At 48.6% G+C, this 24,904-nt stretch overlaps 1 protein-coding gene across 2 annotated transcripts in view; it reads right to left on the bottom strand.

Annotated features, from left to right (window-relative positions):
* The window catches only part of ahr2 (aryl hydrocarbon receptor 2), a 245,961-nt gene that overhangs the window by 5,764 nt on the left and 215,293 nt on the right, over positions 1-24,904 (bottom strand). Inside the window, exons 5-11 of one of the 2 annotated variants that reach the window (XM_038788095.1) lie at positions 22,534-22,657; positions 13,216-13,355; positions 9,191-9,393; positions 7,872-7,981; positions 6,184-6,325; positions 4,406-5,627; positions 2,990-4,357 (exon numbers count right to left, since the gene is read on the bottom strand). In XM_038788095.1, coding sequence (XP_038644023.1) covers positions 3,005-4,357; positions 4,406-5,627; positions 6,184-6,325; positions 7,872-7,981; positions 9,191-9,393; positions 13,216-13,355; positions 22,534-22,657 — 3,294 coding nt within the window. In that variant the 3' untranslated portion in view covers positions 2,990-3,004. Of the gene's footprint in view, positions 1-2,989; positions 5,628-6,183; positions 6,326-7,871; positions 7,982-9,190; positions 9,394-13,215; positions 13,356-22,533; positions 22,658-24,904 lie in introns of both variants that reach the window. The other variant, XM_038788090.1, reaches the window with a different exon arrangement.

Below are 24,904 nucleotides of genomic sequence, written 5' to 3'. Positions count from 1 at the left end.
TGATTGATTGCTGGTGGCAAATTGGTTGAGCATTTTACTGACATAACAATAGCTGCTATACATCCCTGTGTATATTAATCAGCTTACATTTATACTTCAAAAGTGACACATTTTTCATAGCCCATGAGAAGGCATTATAAAATGCAAATCTATATTAATGATAGGAATTCTAGTCATTCTCCCACCATCATTATGCAGAGTTATATTTTCCTAACACATTTCACGATCATTTTTTCCACTTTCCCATTTGTTAATTGTGTCTTCATTAACACATTGTTTATTTTTTTTCTTTTCTCGATTTATTTTGTGCCAGGAATTAACTTGTCCCGACTCTCTCTTCTCTCTTGTCTGGTCCCCCAATCCTGTGAAGCATGGCTCCATTGAGCAGAGCTTTTGTCTGTCCCTGGGAGAACCACCAGGAGGCAGGTTTGAACAGTATGCGGAAGCCCCATTGGGTTCTTCTCAGTGACTACATCAGAGTGAGGGTTGCGGGGTTAGGGCTTGGGGAGTTAGGGCTTGGGGAGTTAGGGCTTGGGGAGTTAGGGCTTGGGGAGTTAGGGCTTGGGGAGTTAGGGCTTGGGGAGTTAGGGCTTGGGGAGTTAGGGGTTGGGGAGTTAGGGCTTGGGGAGTTAGGGGTTGGGGAGTTAGGGGTTGGGGAATTAGGGGTTGGGGAGTTAGGGGTTGGGGAGTTAGGGGTTGGGGAGTTAGGGGTTGGGGAGTTAGGGGTTGGGGAGTTAGGGGTTGGGGAGTTAGGGGTTGGGGAGTTAGGGGATGGGGAGTTAGGGGATGGGGAGTTAGGGGTTGGGAAGTTAGGGGTTGGGGAGTTAGGGGTTGGGGAGTTAGGGGTTGGGGAGTTAGGGCTTGGGGAGTTAGGGGTTGGGGAGTTAGGGGTTGGGGAGTTAGGGGTTGGGGAGTTAGGGTTGGGGAGTTAGGGGTTGGGGAGTTAGGGGTTGGGGAGTTAGGGGTTGGGGAGTTAGGGCTTGGGGAGTTAGGGCTTGGGGAGTTAGGGCTTGGGGAGTTAGGGGTTGGGGAGTTAGGGGTTGGGGAGTTAGGGGTTGGGGAGTTAGGGGTTGGGGAGTTAGGGGTTGGGGAGTTAGGGGTTGGGGAGTTAGGGGTTGGGGAGTTAGGGGTTGGGGAGTTAGGGTTGGGGAGTTAGGGCTTGGGAGGGTTAGGGCTTGGGAGGGTTAGGGTTGGGGAGTTAGGGCTTGGGAGGGTTAGGGGTTGGGGAGTTAGGGTTGCGGGGTTAGGGGTTGGGGAGTTAGGGATTGGGGAGTTAGGGATTGGGGAGTTAGGGGTTGGGGAGTTAGGGGTTGGGGAGTTAGGGCTTGGGAGGGTTAGGGTTTGGGAGGGTTAGGGTTGGGGAGTTAGGGGTTGGGGAGTTAGGGGTTGGGGAGTTAAGGGTTGGGAGTTAAGGGTTGGGGAGTTAGAGGTTGGAGAGTTAGGGCTTGGGAGGGTTAGGGCTTGGGAGGGTTAGGGTTGGGGAGTTAGGGGTTGTGGAGTTAGGGGTTGTGGGGTTAGGGTTGGGGAGTTAGGGGTTGGGGAGTTAGGGGTTGGGGAGTTAGGGGTTGGGGAGTTAGGGTTGGGGAGTTAGGGTTGGGGAGTTAGGGTTGGGGAGTTAGGGTTGGGGAGTTAGGGTTGGGGAGTTAGGGTTGGGGAGTTAGGGTTGGGGAGTTAGGGTTGGGGAGTTAGGGTTGGGGAGTTAGGGTTGGGGAGTTAGGGTTGGGGAGTTAGGGTTGGGGAGTTAGGGTTGGGGAGTTAGGGTTGGGGAGTTAGGGTTGGGGAGTTAGGGTTGGGGAGTTAGGGTTGGGGAGTTAGGGTTGGGGAGTTAGGGTTGGGGAGTTAGGGTTGGGGAGTTAGGGTTGGGGAGTTAGGGTTGGGGAGTTAGGGTTGGGGAGTTAGGGTTGGGGAGTTAGGGTTGTGGAGTTAGGGTTGGGGAGTTAGGGTTGGGGAGTTAGGGGTGGGGAGTTAGGGGTGGGGAGTTAGGGTTGGGGAGTTAGGGTTGGGGAGTTAGGGTTTGGGGAGTTAGGGTCGGGAATTAGGGTTGGGGAGTTAGGGTTGGGGAGTTAGGGTTTTTGGAGTTAGGGTTGGGGAGTTAGGGTTTGGGGAGTTAGGGTCGGGAGTTAGGGGTGGGGAGTTAGGGTTGGGGAGTTAGGGTTTTTGGAGTTAGGGTTGGGGAGTTAGGGTTTGGGGAGTTAGGGTCGGGAGTTAGGGGTTGGGGAGTTAGGGTTGGGGAGTTAGGGTCGGGAGTTAGGGTTGGGGAGTTAGGGTCGGGTGTTTGGATTGGAGGCTTGGGGGTTAGGGTTAGGGTTGTGTGTTGGGGATGGTTAGGGTTGGAACGTTCAGTGTGAATCGTCATTGAGATTACTATTGGAGAGTGGCAGCTTTCCCTGTACATATCTTGACCATCTGCCACTAGAACAACTGAGCTGTCCCACTGTCTAGTTTTAAAGCAATTTTCTTTCCATTTTTTTTGTATTTGGCCGTTGTGTTACTCTAAATAAATTGTTTAGGTTTCAGTACTTATCCTTGGTCCAAAGCTTCTGAACTGTTGACTTGAAAGCTGGGTACTGTAAGACAGAACCAATACAGCCAAATGGTATCTGAACTTAATGCTTGGTCATGGGTGGCAGTGGGCTAATATACTTGGCATTCCCACAGCCCAGACATGTTAGCATAGCTGAATTTAGAACTTTAATGGGAAGATCACTTCCTGTTTTAACCACAGATCTATAGCCCAGAACTGTCTTCCTTCCACATCAACGTAGCAGAAATCCTGGTCAAAAGTGATTTTTAACTTTTAATCCAATTTTTCTTATGGCTCATTTTGAGCCAACCAATTTTAAAATTGGGGTCAGCCAATCAGTAGACTACTCTCCTTAAAACCTATCAGCAACATCACAGCTTTAAAGTGATAGAACCACAGATTTGACTGGGCAAATTATGAAATATGCATGGTCCACTACTACCTAGGTAGGCTATCACTCCTCACCTTTAATTCTCCGCTCTAATTCCAAGGTCCCTGACCTGTTGGAATTTGACAGACGGAATTCTCAGCAATCGGTAGGGGTGAGAAATTTGGCTCGAATTGACATGATGCGTTATAAATGTTCCGTTCTCCACTGGGTACAGCTGAGGAACCTTTCACAGAATTGACAGAGCCCTTGTCATAGTAACAGGTTGCCTGTAAGGGACTGTGATTGGAGGATACTTTAATTTTACTGCAGTTGGGTAGAGGAGCGACAGGGCTGCTGTCTGGAAAGGACAGTCCAGTTCTCACAATGGGAGTCGAGTTCTCATATTCACAGGACATAAACATACAGCTACTGTTAGTGCTGGGAAGCAGTACCATCGGGAGTTGGTTGACTGTGGTCCTTTGCTGAACAGCTACATTGCAACTGTATGGAAGCTGCTCGCTGTTGTTTTGGTCCAAGTAACGAGCTGCCGAAACCCTGTCTTCTGAAGCTTTTGTCCATCTGCAGGATGACCCCGGTGTTTGATGCTGCACACAATCTTGCACTTGGTATGGTTGGGTGGGCTTCTGCTGACCATTCTGCATTTGCAGCTGCCACTGTGGCACAGTCAAAGGCTGAACTTTCAACTGCCCATTTAACCCCGGGTACTGGGATTTTTGTCGCATGGATTGTTGTAGATTCCTTTGGAGTGACCACGGTGCTGGCAATTTCTCCAGTCGCATTTGTTGCATGTTGACCTGCTCTGCACAGCTTGTCTTCTGTGGAGTAGATATGATTTGTTTTTGAGGGCTACGTGAAATGAAACTCTGCATGTTCATTCCGAGGAGATTCTGCGAGGAAGATCCCAGTGGATTCTGGAATCCAGGATGCATTTCATTCCGTGGTCCAGGTGTACTTGAATTTTGGAATTCAAATGGCATTGTGTCCTGTGTACCAGTCACTGTTGGGTCTTGGGGAGGGAGTAGGACTGGGTTCTGTGCTGCAGACATCATTGGGGTCTGGGGACCAGTCCTCATTGGGGTCTGGGGTTGAGACATCATTGGCGTCTGGGGGTTCATCATCACTGGCGTCTGGTAGTTCGGCATTATTGGCGTCTGGGGGTTCGTCATCATTGGCGTCGGGGGATGGGACATCATTGGGGTCTGAGGGTTCGTCATCATTGGCGTCGGGGGATGAGACATCATTGGGGTCTGAGGGTTCGTCATCATTGGCGTCGGGGGATGAGACGTCATTGAGGTCTGAGGATGAGTCATCATTGGTGTTGGGGGATGAGACGTCATTGAGGTCTGAGGATGAGTCTTTATTGAGGTCTGAGGATGAGTCATTATTGGGGTCTGAGCATGAGTCATTATTGGGGTCTGAGGATGAGTCATTATTGGGGTCTGAGCATGAGTCATTATTGGGGTCTGAGAATGAGTCATTATTGGGGTCTGGGAGTGACACATCTGGGGGTTCATCATCATTGTGATCTGGGGGTTTGTCATCATTGGGGTCTGAGGGTTTGTCATCATTGGGGTCTGAGGGTTTGTCATCATTGGGGTCTGAGGGTTTGTCATCATTGGGGTCTGAGGGTTTGTCATCATTGGGGTCTGAGGGTTTGTCATCATTGGGGTCTGAGGGTTTGTCATCATTGGGGTCTGAGGGTTTGTCATCATTGGGGTCTGAGGGTTTGTCATCATTGGGGTCTGAGGGTTTGTCATCATTGGGGTCTGAGGGTTTGTCATCATTGGGGTCTGAGGGTTTGTCATCATTGGGGTCTGAGGGTTTGTCATCATTGGGGTCTGAGGGTTTGTCATCATTGGGGTCTGAGGGTTTGTCATCATTGGGGTCTGAGGGTTTGTCATCATTGGGGTCTGAGGGTTTGTCATCATTAGGGTCTGGTGATCAGTTGGTATTGAATTTTGACAGCCAGGCATTGCTGAGTTCTGGGCGTCGGATCCAAATGACGTTTGTTGCAAGGATCCAAATGGGTTTGGTTGGCCAGGTCCCATTAAGTTTACTTGCATCGTATTGAAGCTGTCCTGTGAAAAATTCTTAGCTTTCAGTCCGTCCTTTGTCAGCATGTCCTCAACACACGACAATATAAAATCTGAGGTGAGCATATCATTGAAATCATCTGGGAGTGAAGTGTTGTTATCTATTTTCATTAACGTCTCCTCCCATTGTTCCAACTCTGTGTTCTCCACATCCACATCCAGGTTTTCCAGAGTGTCGCACAGGTCATTTTCATCTGCATTCTTTTGAGACAGAATATCAATTATGGTTGAAAGTGGATCATCAAGGTTCATCGGCTGCAGTTTGTTAGAGCTGTTTCCATCATTGGCTGGCTGCCAGAAATCCCCTGGCACATTTAAAACAGCAAAGTCGTTCGCAAATACATTGTCAATGTTAAAATTTGTTTCACTGTACGAGCTATATGCAGATGGATTCTGTACCATCATGGCGCCCAGAAGTGAACTTGGGTTGATTCCATTTTTTTGGTCTGTGCCATTTTCCCCTGTAGAAACCTTCTTGCCACTCGTTCCTTTAGCCTCAAATGATTCCAGATGCTCCAAAAGCAATGGATTGATCTCGTACAGAACTGCCTCTCCTGTGGCAAAACTGAACGGCAACTGCATGGCCCGTTTCCTGAGGTGTTCCTCTCCTTCTTCATTTCTGAGAATAAATTGATGCACAGAGAAACATGTTACATGCTGATTTTATGGTATTAACTTGTGTATTCATAGCTAATCAGAAATAGCAATGAGCGGCTGCCACAACAGATTCGATATCTCTGGAATTTGGATTCCAGTGAAGCACATACCAATGGAATCAAGACTTCAGGAGAGTCATTTTCCACGCTGCTCAGATTTCGAATGTGGTGAGAAAACCCTCATATCACAGATCCATCCCAAGGCGGCACGGTGCCGTAGTGGTTAGCACTGCTGCCGGGTTTGATCCCAGCCCCGTGTCACTGTCCGTGTGGAGTTTGTACATAATAATAATCTTTATTGTCACAAGTAGGCTTACATTAACACTGCAATGAAGTTAATGTGAAAAGCTCCTAGTTGCCACAGTCCAGTGCCTGTTTGGGTACACAGCAGGAGAATTCAGAATGTCCAATTCATCTAACAGGAAGTCTTTCATACACGCTAAACTATCACAGAGGAGCAAATCAAAATGAAATGCTAACCCGAGAATCCATCTGACATTCGACAAAGTTCACACTTACGACAAAGGCCTTTGCTTGCAGATGATGGTGTCAGGTCGGCCACCTTTGTAAACCAGCCGAGCATTCGCCTGAACCCATACCCAACTGCTTTGTTTGGTCAGCAACCTGAACACAGTCATTCCACTCTCTCCAGTTTTAATCACTGAAACAGAAAGCATAGTGTGAAGTTAAAAAAACCTACTCGCCCCATCAAATTACTCCTTCCACAGACCGCTCCACTCAGTTCAGGTTCTATTTAGCCCAGCTAACCTCAGATAGCTGGGCTGACAAATTTTCTCTTCAACAAATTAAAATCAAGAAAAGCCCATGAAATCTATTTCAATCTTCCAATTCATCGTTGACTAATTCCTTTGATCTGAATTTTCCCTGGATCTAGCTTACATAATACTACAAAACACAAAATGGATTAATAGCATCGGCTCTTGTGGACCAGCATAAGAGAAGTATTTTCAGTTCATGATGGAGTTTGACTCCCCGTGCTAAACATTCTGCAGTTAACTGACACGTCACCAAAGTGAGTGAGCGCCGAAACTCAGTAGCATGGGAAAGCTGCATCATGCCGATTGTCCAACACACTGGCCTGCACCTGCTTACCCATTATAATAGAACCATAGAATTTCTACAGTGCAGAAGGAGGCAATTCAGCCCATTGAGTCTGTATCGACCCTCTGAAAGAGCACTCTACCTAGGCCCACTTCCCCTATGATGTGGATATGCCGGCGTTGGACTGGGGTGAGCACAGTAAGAAGTCTTACAACACCAGGTTAAAGTCCAACAGGTTTGTTTCAAACACGAGCTTTCGGAGCACGGCTCCTTCTTCAGGTGAATCTGGAAGTTAATTCACCTGAAGAAGGAGCCGTGCTCTGAAAGCTCGTGTTTGAAACAAACCTGTTGGACTTTAACCTGGTGTTGTAAGACTTCTTACTGCACTTCCCCTAGGACTGTGGGGGAAACCTTGGTAACCCACAAGGACACAGGGAGAATGTGCACACTCCACACAGGCTGTCACCCAAGGCTGGAATTGGTTATGGTAATGTCTTCCAGGAGGTCCCACACTGACTCATTCACTAATCCGGTCTGCACCCTGCTATCTACACATAGTTTTGTTCACGAGTCCTTTGTGGATCAGTACCCCTCCAAGCTACACAATATCCTAGTTAATGCGATTGGACTAAACCACTGAAATCTGTATGATGACCATTTTAATTGGAAAACACAGAGACAATGTAGTATGAAGACTGAGTCTTTTGTACATATTTTATTTCTGCAGTTGGTTAACGTGACCATGTGTTGAAAATATACATATTGCAAATAGATAGCTTTCTGTTTTGCTCGACAGGTCCCCCCACTCTTGTGGAGTGATAATAATACCACAGGAGTAACTAACTCTTGTGCTCCAGTGTCTTTTGAAAATGCGAATCAATGAGTATATTAAATGGAAATAAGTGACTGACAACATGAACCAATCTAATGCCATTATCACTTTTCTAAAATGATTATTTCAATCTTGTTTTCATTTCCTTCTTCATGTAAGATTGAAACACTTCAAACCCAAGCCTTTGGCACCACCTGATCCCTTCTTTCAGCTGGTCTTCCATTGCTACTCGACTCTGATGGTGTCCAGCAATATGGGCCTTGTCCCCTCATCTTCCCAATGTAAATGAAAGGTGTTTTTGGATGGTACTCACTTCTCACGTGACTATCAGCACAGTACATCATATCAGCAGCGTGGATGAACTGGTAGCCTGTGCCCCGCATGCACAGCTCTGTTTCTGTGTAACCCAGAACAAACTTGCCCCTAGAAACAATGAGATGAAAGCACCCATTATTAAACAATACAAAATAACAGAAATGTGACCAAGGTCTATCTCTGGCACCCTCCCCAGCCAAGGCCTAACGCTGGGTACATGATCTACCCTTTTTGACACCAGGAGGTTCACATCCCTGGTCTGTGCACCGTTTGGATGGTTTATTGACCTCCGCAGCCCCCTGGCACTTTGCAGGGGAAGCCAGAATTCCTGATCCTGATCTTAAAAGAGAAACTCTTGCTGACTGTGCTCTTGTATAGATTCTGGTTGAGAAGCCTCCTGACATTCATCGTGAAGGCCCACATGTGTGGACACTGACCGAGGAACGGGAGAGTTTCAGAGTACTGCGCCAGTGAGCATCAGTACATTTTGGAGAGAGGAGAGGAGCCGAGAGGGACTATTGGAATTGATTGATGCTGGGTCAACACAACAAAGGATTAAACCATGTGATTCATATTTTGAATGTGGGTATCACTGGCAAGGCCAGCATTTATTGCCCACGCGGAGCCACCTTCTTGAATAAACAGAGTGTCTCACTCAGCGATTTTAGAGGGCAGTTTAACTAGATTCTAGTGAGTCTAAAGTCACTTTCGGCCAGAATGGGTAAAGATATTTTCTGAACTATCTGTTAGTTTGATGGTCATCATACTGACAATAACTTTTTTTTAAATGTAATTACCGTAATTGAATTTAAATTCCCCCAGGAACAGAGTTGAGATTTGAACTGGGAACTCTGGATCATTAGCTGCGCTTCTGGATTACTAGTCCAATGACATTATGGAGAGGTGGCAATGTGGTGGTATTGTCACTGGACTAGTAATCTAGAGACCCAGGATATTCCTCCAGGGATCCAGGTTAGAATCCCACTCCGGCAGACGATGAAATTTGAATTCAATAAAACAAAAAATCCAGAATTATGACCATGAAATCACTGTTGATTGTCATAAGAACCTACCAGGTTCACTTAAGGGTAGGAAATCTGACATCCTTACCTGCTCTGGCCTACATGTGACTATAATTGCCCAGCCAGTGATGCTTACACCCTATGAATGAATAGAAAATATAACCAATCTTCTCCCATAATCTTAAAGTCAATACCGGGGGCGGGGGCAATATATGCTATCACTTATCAGGCACCATAATTTCCCATTATCTCCTGATTACCCTTTCCCACCCACACTCCTCCCCACACAACGTACTTGGTGTCAACTGCTAGTGGCGTGAAGTCCAACTTATGTTTGGTCTGGAATATCAGCGTCTTGGTCCGCACTTCCAGAATGGATGGAGGCTGGAGAGGGGTTGCCACGGCAAACAGTGCCAGCTGAGGGGGGATGGGAACGCTATCCTCCGCTTTCTTATTCTGTCCATGTAAGAACTTCAACCGCCCCTGAAAGTTCAGCGTCTGCAATAAACATGGATTATTGAAAGGAATCTCCAGGACCATTTATGTAAGACCAGGTATATCTTTTCAAATCTAGAGCAGATACTTATCTCCTCCAAATACAGGAGGGTAGCTTATCAAACAGGTCTTTTCATCTTGAATTTAAGATGGCAGTACAAATGGATTATACATTGGATTTTATTGATCTGAGACACGCACTCTAACATGGACAAGCAGCGTCCTTTTAGTTTCCTTTGTCCCCCCTATTTATAGAATCCCTCCAGTGCAGAAGGAGGTGACTTAGCCCATCGTGCACCAATTGTCCAAAGGGGCACCCAACCAAGGTCTACTTCCCCACTCCACCCCGCAACCCCATAACCTAACCTACTCATCTTTGGACACTAAGGAGCATGGCCAATCCACCCAACCTGCACTACTTTGGAATGTGGGAGGAAACCGTAGCGCCCGGAGGAAACCCAGGCAGACACGGGGAGAACGTGCAAACTCCACATAGTCACCCCAAGATTGGAATCGAAGTGGGTCCCTGGAACTGTGTGAGGCAGTAGTGCTAACCACTGTGCCACCATGCCGCCCCTTGTTGGCTTCACAACACCCATCACTGGAGCAATCAGAGTGGGCAGTTTCTTCCGGTGAGGTGGCAGGATGGGTCGCTTATTCCCAAATCTCAAAAAGCTGCTCATACCGAGGAAGATGAATGTGGCAATGTCAGGTTTTATTTGGGCTGGGAAAGCCCGCAGGTGAAGAAGGCCCTACCTGAGCAGGGGTACGTGGAGGTGGGGTTGGCCCTTCTGAACTTTATCAACTATTACTGGGCGGTTAACATATCGATGGTTAGGAAGTGGGTAGCGGGGCCGTCAGCAGGGGTGGGGGGCAAGGGGGAGGCATGGAAGTAACGAATAAGGGTAGGAAAACCAATGAGAGGAGAACCGTGAGATGGAATAGTTACATGGACTATTATAGTCAGAATTTATGCTTGAGGGGAGATGGTTATGTTACTGTGTTTTTTTGTGTTTGTTGGATCTCGTTGTTTAAAAATGTTAAAATTATAAATGCCTTAATAAAATATTTTCTATAGAGAAAACTGCTCATACCGAGCTGCTTCACACGGTCTTGGGAGATCACGAGTGAAGGACCACACTCTAATCTGGCTTCCGTCTTTTTAATTCAATCGAACCTGCTAGCCTCCATCCTATTCCAACATCACCTTTAACCTTTTTCCCCTGCGTGGTTTCCTGACATAAGGGCCAGTGATTGGAAAAGGAAAATTGATGTTTTAGTCAGCAATCTGGAAGGCACTGCCCAAAAGGACAATGTAAATTAATTCAATAGGAACTTCCAAGTGGGGATTGGATAAATACTTTAAAAGCCATGCAGGGCAAAGGGCAGGGGGTGTGGGACTAATTATTAGCTCTTTCAAAGAACTTGCATAGATATGATCTCACCCATTCCTGCCCCCGTCTCTGTAATCTGCTGACTGGCCTCAATTTGTGCTTTGTCCAAAGATGTGCAGGTATGGCAGATTGGCCATGCTAAAATTGTCCCTTAATGTCCAGAGAAGTGCATGTGAGGTGGGGCTTTGGGGATAGAGCAGGGGAGTGAGCCTAGGTAGGGTGCTCTTTCAAAGGATCAATGCAGACCTGATGGGCTGAGTGGCCTCTTTCGGCAATGTCAGGATTCTCTGGATAACTCCATGATTGGAACAGTCTCCTGACAACAGTCTGAGATTCAGCCAGACTGTTCACATTCTTGGTGTCATCTTTGATCCTGAGACAACCTTTCAGCCACAAATTCATTAAGACCATCTATTTCCACCACCCAACTTCACCCTGGCCTCAGCACATCTGGTGCTGAAACCCTCATTTCTGCTTTTTGTTACCTCTCAACCCGACTGTTCAAATGCTCTCTGGCCAGCTTCCCACATTCGATCCTCCATAACCTCGAGGTCATAAAACTCTGCTGGCTGCGTATGAACCCTTGTTCCTCTATCACCCCAGTGTTCTCTGACTTACACTGGTTACTGGCCCCTGGTAAAGCAACATTGTGATTTTAAATTATTACACTTGATTTCAAATCCCTCCACTGCCTTACCTCTCCATTTCTCTATATTCTGCTCCAATCCTACAACCCTTTGAGATCTCTGCCGTCTAATTCTAGTCTTTTGAGCATCCCCAATTTTAATGTCTTCACCCATTGATGGCCGTGTCTTCAGCTGCCTGGGGACCAAGCTCTGGAATTCCTTCACTAAACCAGTCCCCATCTCCACCTCACTTTCCTCCTCTAAGACATTCTTAAAACATATTTCTTTGATCAAGCTTTTTGATCATCAGGCCTGATAGCTCCTCATGTAACTCAGTTTCACACTTGCTTTTATAATGATGTGGAGATGCCGGCGTTGGACTGGGGTGAGCACAGTAAGAAGTCTTACAACACCAGGTTCAAGTCCAACAGGTTTATTTGGAATCACTAGTTTTCGGAGCGTAGTTCCTTCACATTGAAAAGCTAGTGATTCCAAATATTCCAGCTAGTGACTCAGAAAGCTAGTGATTCCAAATAAACCTGGTGTTGTCAGACTTCTTACTGTGGTTTTATAATGTTCCTGAAAAATGTCTTTCATTATGTTAAACATGCTATAGAAGATGTTGTAGTTGTCAGATGCAAGCTGTTAGACTGCAAGGGCTGGACTCAGCTAAACACTAATTTATAGCCATGAGGCATAGGAGCAGAAGTAGGCCATTCCGCCCATTGAGTCTGCTCTGCCTTTCAACGAGATAATGACTGATCTGATGTTATAATCCTCAACTCCACTTTTCTGCCTTCTCCCCATAACCCTTGATTCCTTTACTGGGGCAGCAGGGTAGCATGGTGGTTAGCATAAATGCTTCACAGCTCCAGGGTCCCAGGTTCGATTCCCGGCTGGGTCACTGTCTGTGTGGAGTCTGCACGTCCTCCCCCTGTGTGCGTGGGTTTCCTCCGGGTGCTCCGGTTTCCTCCCACAGTCCAAAGATGTGCGGGTTAGGTGGATTGGCCATGCTAAATTGCCCGTAGTGTCCTAATAAATGTAAGGTTAAGGGGGGGGGGTTGTTGGGTTACGGGTATAGGGTGGATACGTGGGTTTGAGTAGGGTGATCATGGCTCGGCACAACATTGAGGGCCGAAGGGCCTGTTCTGTGCTGTACTGTTCTATGATTAAAAATCAGTCCATCTCCACCTTAAACATACTTAATCACCCAACCTACACAGATTCACTGCCCTCTCAGAGAAGAAATTCCTCCTCATTTCACTGTAAAATGGGCGACACCCTACTCTGAGGTTATGCCCTCCTGTCCTATGCTCTCCCACTCGGGGAAAAATCCTCTCAGTATCTAATCTGTCCAGCTCCTGAGAATCCTACATGTCTCAATAAGGTCACCTCGCATTCTTCTAAACTCCAATGAGTACATTTTTCTTCCTAATTTCCTGACCTTGCATGTCAGCTTTTTGTGATTTATGTATTAGGACCCATTTCCATTTCAACTCAATTCGCAGTAACCAGGAGCAAGTAAGCAAGTAACCAGGATCAGCAACTGCTCTCCCTCCATTATGCTGGCAGTACAGGAATGCTAAGCAGAGCAGTTTGATGTCCTAACCATCAATCCTAACTGGGGTTTGGACCAGAGATCCTCCTGGTCCCCATGATTCGGTTAATCATCATGTAAACCTGTCTAGCCGTTTATTCGGAGTGGCTGGACGTGCGAGTTAGCCGCCCAATTTTAACAGTCTTTGCCTGACTTCAAATCAAAAGTTGAAAGCAGAGGGGAATGGAGTTGATTCGGATTGACTTACCAGGAAACCAGAGGAATTGTCCAATAAACAGCGGAACCTGCAGATAAAGTTCCTCTTCATAAAGGAGGAATTCTCAGGCGGCAAGTCATGAGGATTGTAATTGATGACACTGGAGCAGAGGCTACTGTTCTCCGGAATAACTAGGTTGTGAGATAGAAAGTGAGGGTTGAAGAAGTAAAATACAACAGTTAGAAGTAGAAATAAAAAATGTTTCACACACACCAACATCAGTCACACTTTGGATATGGACCATTTAACATTTGTTCCAACGTGGGCCTTCTGTCAATGTTCACACAAGTTTGCTGCTTTTTTTTAAAAGAGAGGTTGTTCTTTGCTAGAAGTTCCTGAGTGGAATGTTCTTGTGTACAATGAGGGGCATGAAAAGTACTTTTCTCCAAATACCACCCCAGTCTTCTTTCCAGTATTTCCTCTCTGCTCTCATCATGCTGGGGGTTTGGTCCCCTGGGTGCCTGCAGTCCTCTGGTATCTCACCCTAGTGAGCATTTTGTGTGCAGGTGGCCTGGGAGACTGATGATCCCGCCTTTCCCCAAATTCTGGTCTCAATGAGGAAGGCAGCTAACTGAGACTGGGGGTTTATCAATGGAGGAGACAGGGCAGATATTGAATGGGAGGGAAGACGGGAAGGCAGAAAAACTTGCATTTATATAGCACCTCTCACTATCTCTGTCGATGACGCATTCATGATGTGGACCAAACAGGTTGAGTATCAAGTTGTAAATCCTTCTAGCATGAACCAATAGCAGGCAGTAAGCGTGGGAAAGATTCCTGGTCAACCATATGATGGAATAAAATTGGAGCATCCACATGAGGGGGGCGGGGGTAAAGAAAAATCCTTTAGTTGCCTGAATGAATCCGTTAGGAATATTTGTGCCTCCTCCCCACCCTGAATAATTTACATAAATTAAGCAACCACCATTATAAGAAATACACAGAGACTATCCAATCGGAATCCAAACCCCAAATTCCACAACACCATCCCCATCAATTCCCAAATCCCACAACCCAATCAAACCCCAAATCTCTCAGCACCGAATCCATTAAACTCTAAATCCCACTGCACTGGCTCCATAAATTGCCAAATCCCTCAGCACATGATCCATCAATCCCCAAATCCCACAGCACCGGCTCCATCAATCTACAAATCCCACAGCATTGGATCCATCAATCCCCAAATCCCTCAGCACCGGATCCATCAATCCCCAAATCCCACAGCATTGGATCCATCAATCCCCAAATCACCTCAGCACCGGCTCCATCAATCCCCGAATCCCTCAGCCCCGGCTCCATCAATCCCCGAATCCCACAGCACCGGCTCCATCAATCCCCGAATCCCTCAGCACCGGCTCCATCAATCCCCGAATCCCTCAGCACCGGCTCCATCAATCCCCGAATACCACAGCACCGGCTCCATCAATCCCCGAATCCCTCAGCACCGGCTCCATCAATCCCCAAATCCCTCAGCACCGGCTCTATCAATCCCCGAATCCCTCAGCACCAGCTCCATCAATCCCCGAATCCCACAGCACCGGATCCATCAATCCCTAAATAAACCTCGGCTCTTTCAACATTCTGCTGCACAAATGGCAACGCGAACCAAAACCCACTCACTCATCACCGCTGTGCTCAGTAACTACACAGGATGCAAATTAAAAATTCTCATTCTCATTTTCAAATCCCTTCATGGTCCCTCTCCCTATCTCTGTAACCTCCTCCAACTCCACAACTCTCCGAGATCTCTGCACACCTCCAATTCTAGTCTCTTTACCAAGCCCGATTTTAATCACTCCAGCATTGGTGGCTATGCCATCAGCTGCCGGGCCCGGAGATCTAGAATTCCCTCCCAGAGCCTCTCCACCTCTTTTAACACATTTATGATGACTTTTTTGGACTCCTGCCCTGATATCTCCTCACATGGCTAAGTATCAAGTTTCTGTTGTTGTGTAGAAGGCATCACAGCCAAATCAGATTGTGTCCTCACCTCACACACAAACATGGTAACAGAAGATAATCACAGCTGAATGATTTATCTCCCTAGTTTATAGGCCCTGAATCCAATTGCAATTTTCCCATTCCCCACATTGAACTGACCACTCAGAAAAGCTCAACACGGACTTCCGGTGGTGGTTATGAAGGAGTAAGTCGCACATTTGGTGGCTCCCGCTCTGGTCAGACTTTTGACCTTTTCCCCCAATTTTCTACGAGACTTGAATTGTAAAACTGATGACAGAAGCAATTGTGTACTGAATTCCCACAGCGGTGCGTAGAAAGAAGGACGAGAAGTGCTCGTAAAGGCAGAAACAGAAAGACAGAGAAGGCTTGGGCTGAAGCTGCAGTGGGAGACAGCATGGCGGAGGACCGGACCTCTGGTTTGTCGACCCAGCGGTCAACGGAGCAGCTGATGCAAGTTATTCAGGAAGGCTTTGCTAAGCGGAAACGGGACTGCTTGGACCCGATAAAAGAGTCAATTGAGCGGCTGGAGCTTAGATTGGACGCCCAAGATCGGGCGATCCAGAAGGTAGAGAAGGCGCTGGCTGAGCAGGAGGAACATCAAACTGCGGTGGAGTTGGAGGTGGGGATGCTGAGAGACCAGCAGAAGAAGCTTCTGGAGAAGGTGGAGGAGAATAGGACCCGCCGGCAGAACTGGAGAATCGTTGGGCTCCGGAGGGATCCAAAGGAGCGGACGCTGGGGCATACATCACAGACATATTTGAGAAGCTGCTGAGGGATGGGGAATAGTTTCGGATGTGGGAGGTCGGTACATTATGGTCAGTGGGAAACTGGAGAGGGTGCAGGTGGTATTAGTAAATGCGTATGCATCAAATTGGGATGATGTGGAGCTTATAAAGAGGATGCTGGGGAAGATACCGGACCTGGATTCGCACAAGTTGATCATGGGATGGGACTTAATCACAGTTATTGACCCTGGCAGATTGGGGGGGGGGGGGGGTTTGGATCCATGGAGATTTGGGCAGCCGAGGGTGAAGGAGTTCTCCTTCTACTCACATGTGCATAAAGTGTACTCCCGGATCGATTTCTCTATTTTGAGCAGGGCCTTACTGGCGGGGCGGGGGGGGGGGGGGGGGGGGGGGGGGGGGGGCGGACACGGAGTACTCGGCGATCACAATCTCAGGCTATGCTCTGCACTGGGTTGACCTGCAGGTTAGTAAAGACACTAACCAGCGCCCGCACTGGAGGTTGGATGTGGGTCTTTTGGCTGCCGAAGGGGTGTGCGAGCGGCTGAGGAAATGTATTCAGAACTACCTGCAGGTTAACGACATGGGGGAAATTTCAGCAGCGATGGTCTGGGAAGCACTGAAGGCGGTGGTCAGATGGGATCTGATCTCGATAAGGGTCCATAAGGAGAAGGTGGACAGGACAGAGATGGACCTACTGATTAAGGAGATACCACAGGTTGATAGGAGATATGCACAGACCCCAGAGGCAGGGCTTTTAAGGGAACGGCGGAGGCTACAGGCGGAATTCAGCTTAACCACAGGGAGGGCGGTGGAGCAGCTGAGAAAGGTGAGGGGGGTGATCTATGAGTATGGAGAGAAGGACAGCAGAACCCTTGCACAACAGCTTAGAAAGAGGGAGGCAGCCAGGGAGATAGGGAAAGTAAATGACGGAGATGGGAACCTGGTTGGATATTCAGCAGGGGTGAATAAGGTGTAGGGATTTCTACAGTAGGCTGAATAGGCCGGAACCCCCTACGGGGCCAAAGGGAATGAGGCACTTCTTGGAGGGGCTGAATTTCCCAAAGGTGGACAGAGAGCTGGTAGAAGGGCTGGGGGCCCCGATCGGGTTGGAAGAGATAGTGGAGGGTCTGAAGGTCATGCAGGCGGGTAAAGCCCCGGGGCTGGACGGGTACCCAGTGGAGTTCTATAAAAAGTTCTCTGGGATATTGGGGCCGGTGTTGATGAGGCTGTTCAATGAGGCAAGGGAAAGAGGGGTGCTGCCCCCGACGATGTCACAGGCCACGATTTCACTGATTCTGAAGCAGGACAAGTTCCCAGAGCTGTGTGGGTCCGACAGGCCAATATTCCTGTTGAATGTGGATGCCAAACTGCTGGCCAAAGTTTTGTCCTTCAGGATTGAGGATTGCGTTCCGGACGTTATTGGGGAGAACCAGACGGGGTTTGTTAAGGGTAGGCAGTTGGTGGCCAATGTAAGAAGGTTGTTAAACGTGATCATGATGCCCCCGGAAGGTAGGGAGGTGGAGGTAGTGATTACAATGGATGTAGAAAAGACTTTTGATTGGGTAGAATGGATTATCTGTGGGAGGTACTGGGACGGTTCGGATTTAAGCGGGACTTTATTGACTGGGTCAGGTTGTTGTATCAGGCTCCTGTGGCAAGTGTACGGACGACTAGGACAACATCGGACTATTTTAGACTGCACCGGGGGACGAGACAAGGATGCCCCCTCTCCCTACTGTTGTTTGCGCTAGCTATAGAGCTGTTGGCAATTGCTCGGAGAGCATCAAGGGGGTGGAAGGGGCTGATCAGGGGGGCGGGGTGTGTGTGTGTGTGTGTGTGTGTGTGGAGCACAGAGTCTCGCTCTATGCAGATGACCTGCTTCTGTATGTATCGGACCATTAGAGGGGATGGAAGAAATCAATAGGATTCTAGGGGAATTTGGCCGGTTTTCGGGGTATAAGCTAAATATGGGGAAAAGTGAGATGTTTGTGGTCCAGGCAAGGAGACAGGAGAGGCGATTGGAGGAGCTGCTATTTAGGTTAGTAGGGGGAAGCTTTAGGTACCTAGGCATTCAAGTGGCGCGGGAATGGGACCGGCTGCATAAATAAAATCTGGCCCGGCTAGTAGACCAAAGGAAGGACGAATTTCGGAGGTGGGACGCGATTCCGTTGTCACTGGCTGGGAGGGTGAAAACGGTGAAGATGACGGCCCTCCCAAAATTCCTGTTTGTATTTCAGTGTCTCCCAATCTTTATTCCGTGGTCCTTTTTCAAACGTGTCAACAAAGTGATCACTGGCTTCGTTTGGGCGGGCAAGACCCCACGAGTAAGGAAGGTAATGATTGAGCAGAGTTGGGGAGATGGCGGGCTGGTGCTGACAAATTTTAGTAACTATTACTGGGCGGCGAATATAGCCATGATCAGGAAGTGGGTGGTGGCGGAGGGATCGGCATGGGAGCGTCAGGATGCAGCTTCATGCAAGGGCACCAGTCTGGGGGCGTTGGTAATGGCGCCTCTGCCATTCCCGCCAGCACGGTACTCCACCAGCCCCGTGGTGGCGGCCCTGAGAGTCTGGGGTCAATGGAGGAGACATGTGAGAGCAGAGGGAGAATCAGTCTGGTCCCCAATCTGTAATAATAACCGGTTTGCCCTGGGAAGTACGGATGGGGGTTTCCAGATATGGCGGAGAGCAGGGATTGAGAGGATGGGGGATATGTTTTTAGAGGGGAGCCTTCTGAGTATGATGGTGCTGGAGGAGAAGTTGGGGTTGGTGAGGGAAAACAAAATCAGGGGCGGTATTCTCCCCTACCCGGCGTGACGGAGGGTCCCGGAGTAGGGGAGTGGCGCCAACCACTCAGGGGTCGCGCGTCCCCAAAGGTGGGGAATTCTCCCCACCTTTGGGGGCCAGCCCCGCGCCGGTGCGGTTTGCACCAGAAGACTGGCGCAAAAAGCCTGCGCCCCCGGCAGCGGGGCTGGCCGAAAGGCTTTCGCCGGTCCGCGCATGCGCCGGCAGTGACGTCAGCGGCAGCTGGCCGCTGACGTCACTGCCGGCGCATGCGCGATGTGGTGTTCCCTTCCGCCTCCGCCATGGTGGAGGCCGTGGCGGTCGCGGAGGAACATAGTGCAGCCACGGCACTGGCCCGGCCCCTGATCGGGGGGCCCCGATTGCGGGCCAGGCCACCGTGGGGGCACCCCCCGGGGTCCGATCGCCCCCCGCCCCCCCAGGACCCCGGGGGCCTGCTCGCGCCGCTGAGCCCGCCGTTCCAGAGGTGGTTTAAACCCCGGCGGCGGGAGAGGCCTCCCAGTGGCGGGACCTCGGCCCATCCGGGCCGGAGAATCGCCGCAGGGGCCTCTCCGATCGGCGGGGCGAGATTCCCGCCACCGCCACTTCCCGGGTGGCGGAGAATCTCTGCAGCGGCGGGGGCGGGATTTTATGCGCCCCCAGGTGATTCTCCGACCTTGCTGGGGGTCGGAAAATTTCGCCCCAGGTATCTGCAGGTACGGGACTTCCTATGTAAACAGGAGTCAACCTTCCCGTTCCTACTGCTAAGGGTGATTCAGGACAGGGTAGTTTCCAGGGGGTGGGTAGGAGAAGGGAGTGTCTCAGATATTTACAAGGAACTTATGGGGTCAGAGGAGACACAGACCGAGGAGCTGAAGCGCAAGTGGGAGGAGAAGCTGGGAGGTGAGATACAGGATGGTCTATGGGCGGACGTGTTGAGTAGAGTCAACGCGTCTGCAACATGTGCCAGGCTCAGCCTGATACAATTTAAGGTTGTTCACCGGGCTCACATGACAGTGGCCCGGATGAGCAGATTCTTTGGGGTGGAAAATGCGCAAAATGTGCGGGAGGACCAGCGAACCATGTCCACATGTTCTGGGCATGTCCAAAGCTCAGGGGATTTTGGCAGGGGTTTGCAGATGTCATGTCCACGGTGTTAAAGACAAGAGTGGCGCTGTGTCCAGAGTTGGCAATTTTCGGGGGTGTCGGAAGACCCGGGAATCCAGGAGGAGAAAGAGGCAGCTGTTCGGGCCTTTGCTTCCCTGGTAGCCCGGAGACGGATACTATTCGCTTGGAGGGACTCTAAGCCCCAAAGTCAGGGACCTGGCTATTCGACATGGCTAGCTTTCGCTATTTGGAGAAAATCAAGTTCGCCCTGAGAGGGTCACTGTTCGGGTTCGCTTGGAGGTGGCAGCCGTTCGTCGACTTCTTCACGGAAAATTAATCGTCAGCAGAAGGGGGTGGGGTTAGTTTAGCTTAGAGTAGGGGGTTAATAAAGGTGAGACCTGTAAGGAAGGGAGACGGCTTTTGCACTATGTTTATAGTTTCATGTACATTGTTTATTTTGTTGTTACAATACCAAAATGAATGAAATGAAATGAAAATCGCTTATTGCCACGAGTAGGCTTCAATGAAGTTACTGTGAAAAGCCCCTAGTCGCCACATTCCGGCACCTGTCCGGGGAGGCTGGTAGGGGAATTGAACCGTGCTGCTGGCCTGCTTGGTCTGCTTTAAAAGCCAGCGATTTAGCTCAGTGAGCTAAACCAGCCCCAATACCTCAGCAAAAATACCTCAATAAAATATTTATTTAAAAAAAAAGAAAAGCTCAACGCAATCGAGAACAAAGCAGCCCGCTTGATCGAATGCCCATCACCAACCTTCAGCATTCACTCTGGCCAGTATTAGTGCATAATAGCAGTCATGTGCACCATCTACAAGATACACTGCAGGAATTCACTCAAGATCCTTAGACAGCACCTTCCGAACCCACAACACTACTGTCTAGAAGCACAAAGGCAGCAGATACCTGGGAACACCACCACCTGAAAGTTCCCTACGAAGCCACCCACAATTCTGGTTGGGAAATATATCACTGTTGCTTCACTGTAATTGGTCAAATGCCTGGAACTGCCTTCCCAGCAGCACAGTGGGTATACCTACACCTCACTGATTGCAGTGGTTCACCATCTTTTCAAGAACAATTAAGGATGGGCTACATTTTCTGGCTTTTACAGTGACGTCCACATCCAAGAATGGACAGCAAATATTTTTACCTGACTGAATTGCTACATCATGAATTTATAGATTGGAGCAGCTGGACGTGTTACCCTTGGAAAAGAGATTGAGAGGAGATTTGATAGAAGCGCTCAAAACCTGTCCGATCTGCACAGAGCAGATGGAGAGAAACTGTTCCCATTGGTGGAAGGGTCCACAACCAGAGGGCACCAACTCAAGATGAATGGTCAAAAAATAATGGAGACATGAGGAATATCTATTTACACAGTAAGTGGTTGGGATCTGGAATGCACTCTCTGTGATTGCGGTGGGGACAGATTCACACAGCGAGTGGTTAGGATCTGGAATGTACTGTCTGTGAGTGTGGTGGGGACAGATTCACACAGCGAGTGGTTAGGGTCTGGAATCTACTGTCTGAGAGTGTGGTGGAGACAGATTCACACAGCGAGTGGTTAGGATCTGGAATGTACTGTCTGTTAGTGTGGTGGAGACAGATTCACACAGCGAGTGGTTAGGATCTGGAATGTACTGTCTGGGAGTGTGGTGGAGACAGATTCACACAGCGAGTGGTTAGGATCTGGAATGAACTGTCTGTGAGTGTGGTGGAGGCAGATTCACACAGCGAGTGGTTAGGGTCTGGAATGAACTGTCTGTGAGTGTGGTGGAGACAGGTTCACACAGCGAGTGGTTAGGATCTGGAATGAACTGTCTGTGAGTGTGGTGGAGTCAGGTTCACACAGCGAGTGGTTAAGATCTGGAATGCACTGTCCGAGAGTGTGGTGGAGACAGATTCGCACAGCGAGTGGTAAGGGTCTGGAATGTACTGTCTGAGAGTGTGGTGGAGACAGATTCACACAGTGAGTGGTTAAGATCTGGAATGTACTGTCTGAGAGTGTGGTGGAGACAGATTCACAGTGAGTGGTTAGGATCTGGAATGTACTGTCTGAGAGTGTGGTGGAGACAGATTCACACAGTGAGTGGTTAAGATCTGGAATGTACTGTCTGAGAGTGTGGTGGAGACAGATTCACACAGTGAGTGGTTAAGATCTGGAATGTACTGTCTGAGAGTGTGGTGGAGACAGATTCACAGTGAGTGGTTAGGATCTGGAATGTACTGTCTGTGAGTGTGGTGGAGACAGATTCACAGTGAGTGGTTAGGATCTGGAATGTACTGTCTGTGTGTGTGGTGGAGACAGATTCACACAGCAAGTGGTTAGGATCTGGAATGTACTGTCTGAGAGTGTGGTGGAGGCAGGTTCACAGAGAGTGGCGAGGTTCTGGAATGTGAATGTGGTGGAGGTGGGTTCAATCTTGGTGTTCAATAGTGAATTGGATAAATATCTGAGAAGAAAATATGTGCTGGGCTACAGGGAGAGAGTGGGGCCAGCTGTGTTAATTTAATAGACAGCTGGCATGAACACAATATGCGGAATGGCCTCCTTTTGTGCTGTATCCATTCCGTGATTCGATTCATTGGTCAAGTGCATTTTGTTACTATTCTCAGCGTGCTTGATTTGACATGATGGAATACTTTTGGCTACTGATAGCACTTTGATGTAAAGGCACCCAATCAGTTGACAACTCACTGTCTGCTCGAGGATTGACTTCCTGGCAGGCAGGTGGATTCAGGGCCCAGTGTAGCTGATGACGAAACATTGCCCGGTCATCTGTGTGGATCAGCTCAAACACACTCTGGTGTACTACATCCGACTGCAAAAAAACAGAATAATCACATCAGGTCAATCGGCAGGTCAGACAGCGTGGAACCTCGAATAGAGGCCCACCGTGAGTCAAACAATGGAAATCCCTAACATTCCCAGGAGCAAACAAATAGAACTGGGATGGAGAGAAAATGAGAAACTGGAAAAGCAAAGGTGGTATATTAAATGTTGAAACTTCACAGGGGTTCTGTCAGAAAGAAAAAAGGGGAGTTAAGATTTTGGGTGGGGTCCATCATCAGGACGGTCATGCTGATAGGAGGGAGCTTGGTTAGAGGGCTGACCGAAAGACATTGGGGGAGGGATGGTGAGGGACCAAGGGCAGAAGATCTAGATTCCACAGTGCAGGAACATTCATCACTTCCACAAGTATCCAGTGGATGGGTTTAATCATCTGTGGATGGATCTGAAATTATACACAAAAGCTTGAATCCATTATCACAGAATGAAAGAAATAATAGCTGGATAACATCGGAGCAAGAAATCAGGGAAAAGCAAGTGGTTGGAGGGAAGGGAGATTCGGGGATTTGGATGAGCAGGGAAGGGGAAAGAGAGCAAAGGAAAGATATGTCTCAGATTTATATTAGACCTTTCACAATCTCAGACGTCCCAAAGCCTTTTAAAGCCAAAGTACTTATAAAGTGTTGCCAACTAGGATGCACAATAAATGCTGGCCGAACCAGTGACGGCCACATCCCGTAAATCATTTTTTTAAATATCGCTGTTGCCACACAGAACATTGGGAACTAATTTATGCATCGGAAGCTCCCATAAACAGAACGTCCAGACAATCTGTGATGATTTTAGTGTTGTTGGTTGAGAGATAAATATCAACTAGGACACCGAGGACAACCCTGCCCCTCCTCCAAATAATGCAATGAGATCTTATACATCCATTCGACATTTCAACATCCATCACTCTTCCAACTTCTCCCATCGGGCAGGAGATACAGAAGTCTGAGAACACGCACGGACAGATTCAAAAACAGCTTCTTCCCCACTGTTATCAGACTTCTAAACAACCCGCTTATGGACTGACCTGACTAATACTACACTCCTGAATGCTTCACCTGATGCCGGTGTCCATGTATTTACATTGTGTACTTTAAGTTGCCATATTACGTATTTTCTTTTAATGTACAAATGATCTTTTTGAACTGCATGCAGAAAAATACCTCGGTACAGGTAACAACAAACAAGTCCAAATCAGAGGGGCCGGCGGGGTCCTTGGATCAATGGCTCACCTGAGAGGAGGACAGAGGATTGGGGGGCTGGGGTGGATTGAACAGAAAGGGAAGAGGAGGAAAGTGAGGAAGAGAGGGAGAAAAAAAGGGAAGAGTGAGAGATAGGGTGGGAAAGGAGAAGTGAGATGGAGAGAATGAGGGACAAGTAATGAGGAAGAAGAAAGTGGTAGGGAAGAGAGAAAGGGGAAAAGAGTGGAGAAGGAAGTAAAGCAAGAAGAGAAAGTATGTGAGGAGGGGAAAGGAAGAGCAAAAGTGAAGAGAAGATGAAAGGATTGAGAAAATTCACTGTATAGTTTGCCCTCCTCACCCTTTCCCACAGGTGCAGCCTCATACAAGGCATCATTCTCCAGGAGAGAACATTATCTGACACCTAGTCTAAGTGCTTGTTCCCCATTTTGTAACCTGACTTATACAGTGAGAGGTGGGGTGGGCCAGGATGTGACAAGAGATATCCAATGCTGTCCCAATCCAGCACCTACAATTCGGGCAGTGGTGACTGGATTGGGATCAGGAGCTGTCCTTCGGCCATTCCTAATCCCAAGTCTCCAAGGTTAATTGCAACAATCCACAACAACTCCCTTGGCTGTGATCACCAACTCCTTCCCAAATAGGGACCAGAATTAGGAGCTGCTTGTTTGCACAGCTTAACAGTACATTGTCTTGACTCACAAGAAAAGGAGGGGAGCTCAATCACACCTTTTGAACAGATCATGGACGGGATTCTCCAGTCTCCGACTCCGAAATCGCATTCGTCGATTGGCCGGCGAATCCACATTGGTGCCGAAATCAGGGGCGGCGGCGCTTTTGCGATGCTCCACCCCCCCTCCAAAATGGCGTACTCTAGGGGTACGCCGCATGCCATTGGGACGGCCTCAGGACGTTACCTGAGGCCCCGCCCGCCCCCGATGGGCCAATTTCCCTATGGCGTCGGTCGCTTGTAGTATTTTGTTTCGGGAACTCGGCATGGTGGCTGCGGACAAAGTATATCAACGCCA

The sequence above is a fragment of the Scyliorhinus canicula genome, chromosome 2 (assembly GCF_902713615.1).
Source record: "Scyliorhinus canicula chromosome 2, sScyCan1.1, whole genome shotgun sequence".
NCBI lineage: Eukaryota > Metazoa > Chordata > Chondrichthyes > Carcharhiniformes > Scyliorhinidae > Scyliorhinus > Scyliorhinus canicula.
Note: the sequence above shows the minus strand (reverse complement) of the source record. Positions and strands in the feature narration are given on the sequence as shown.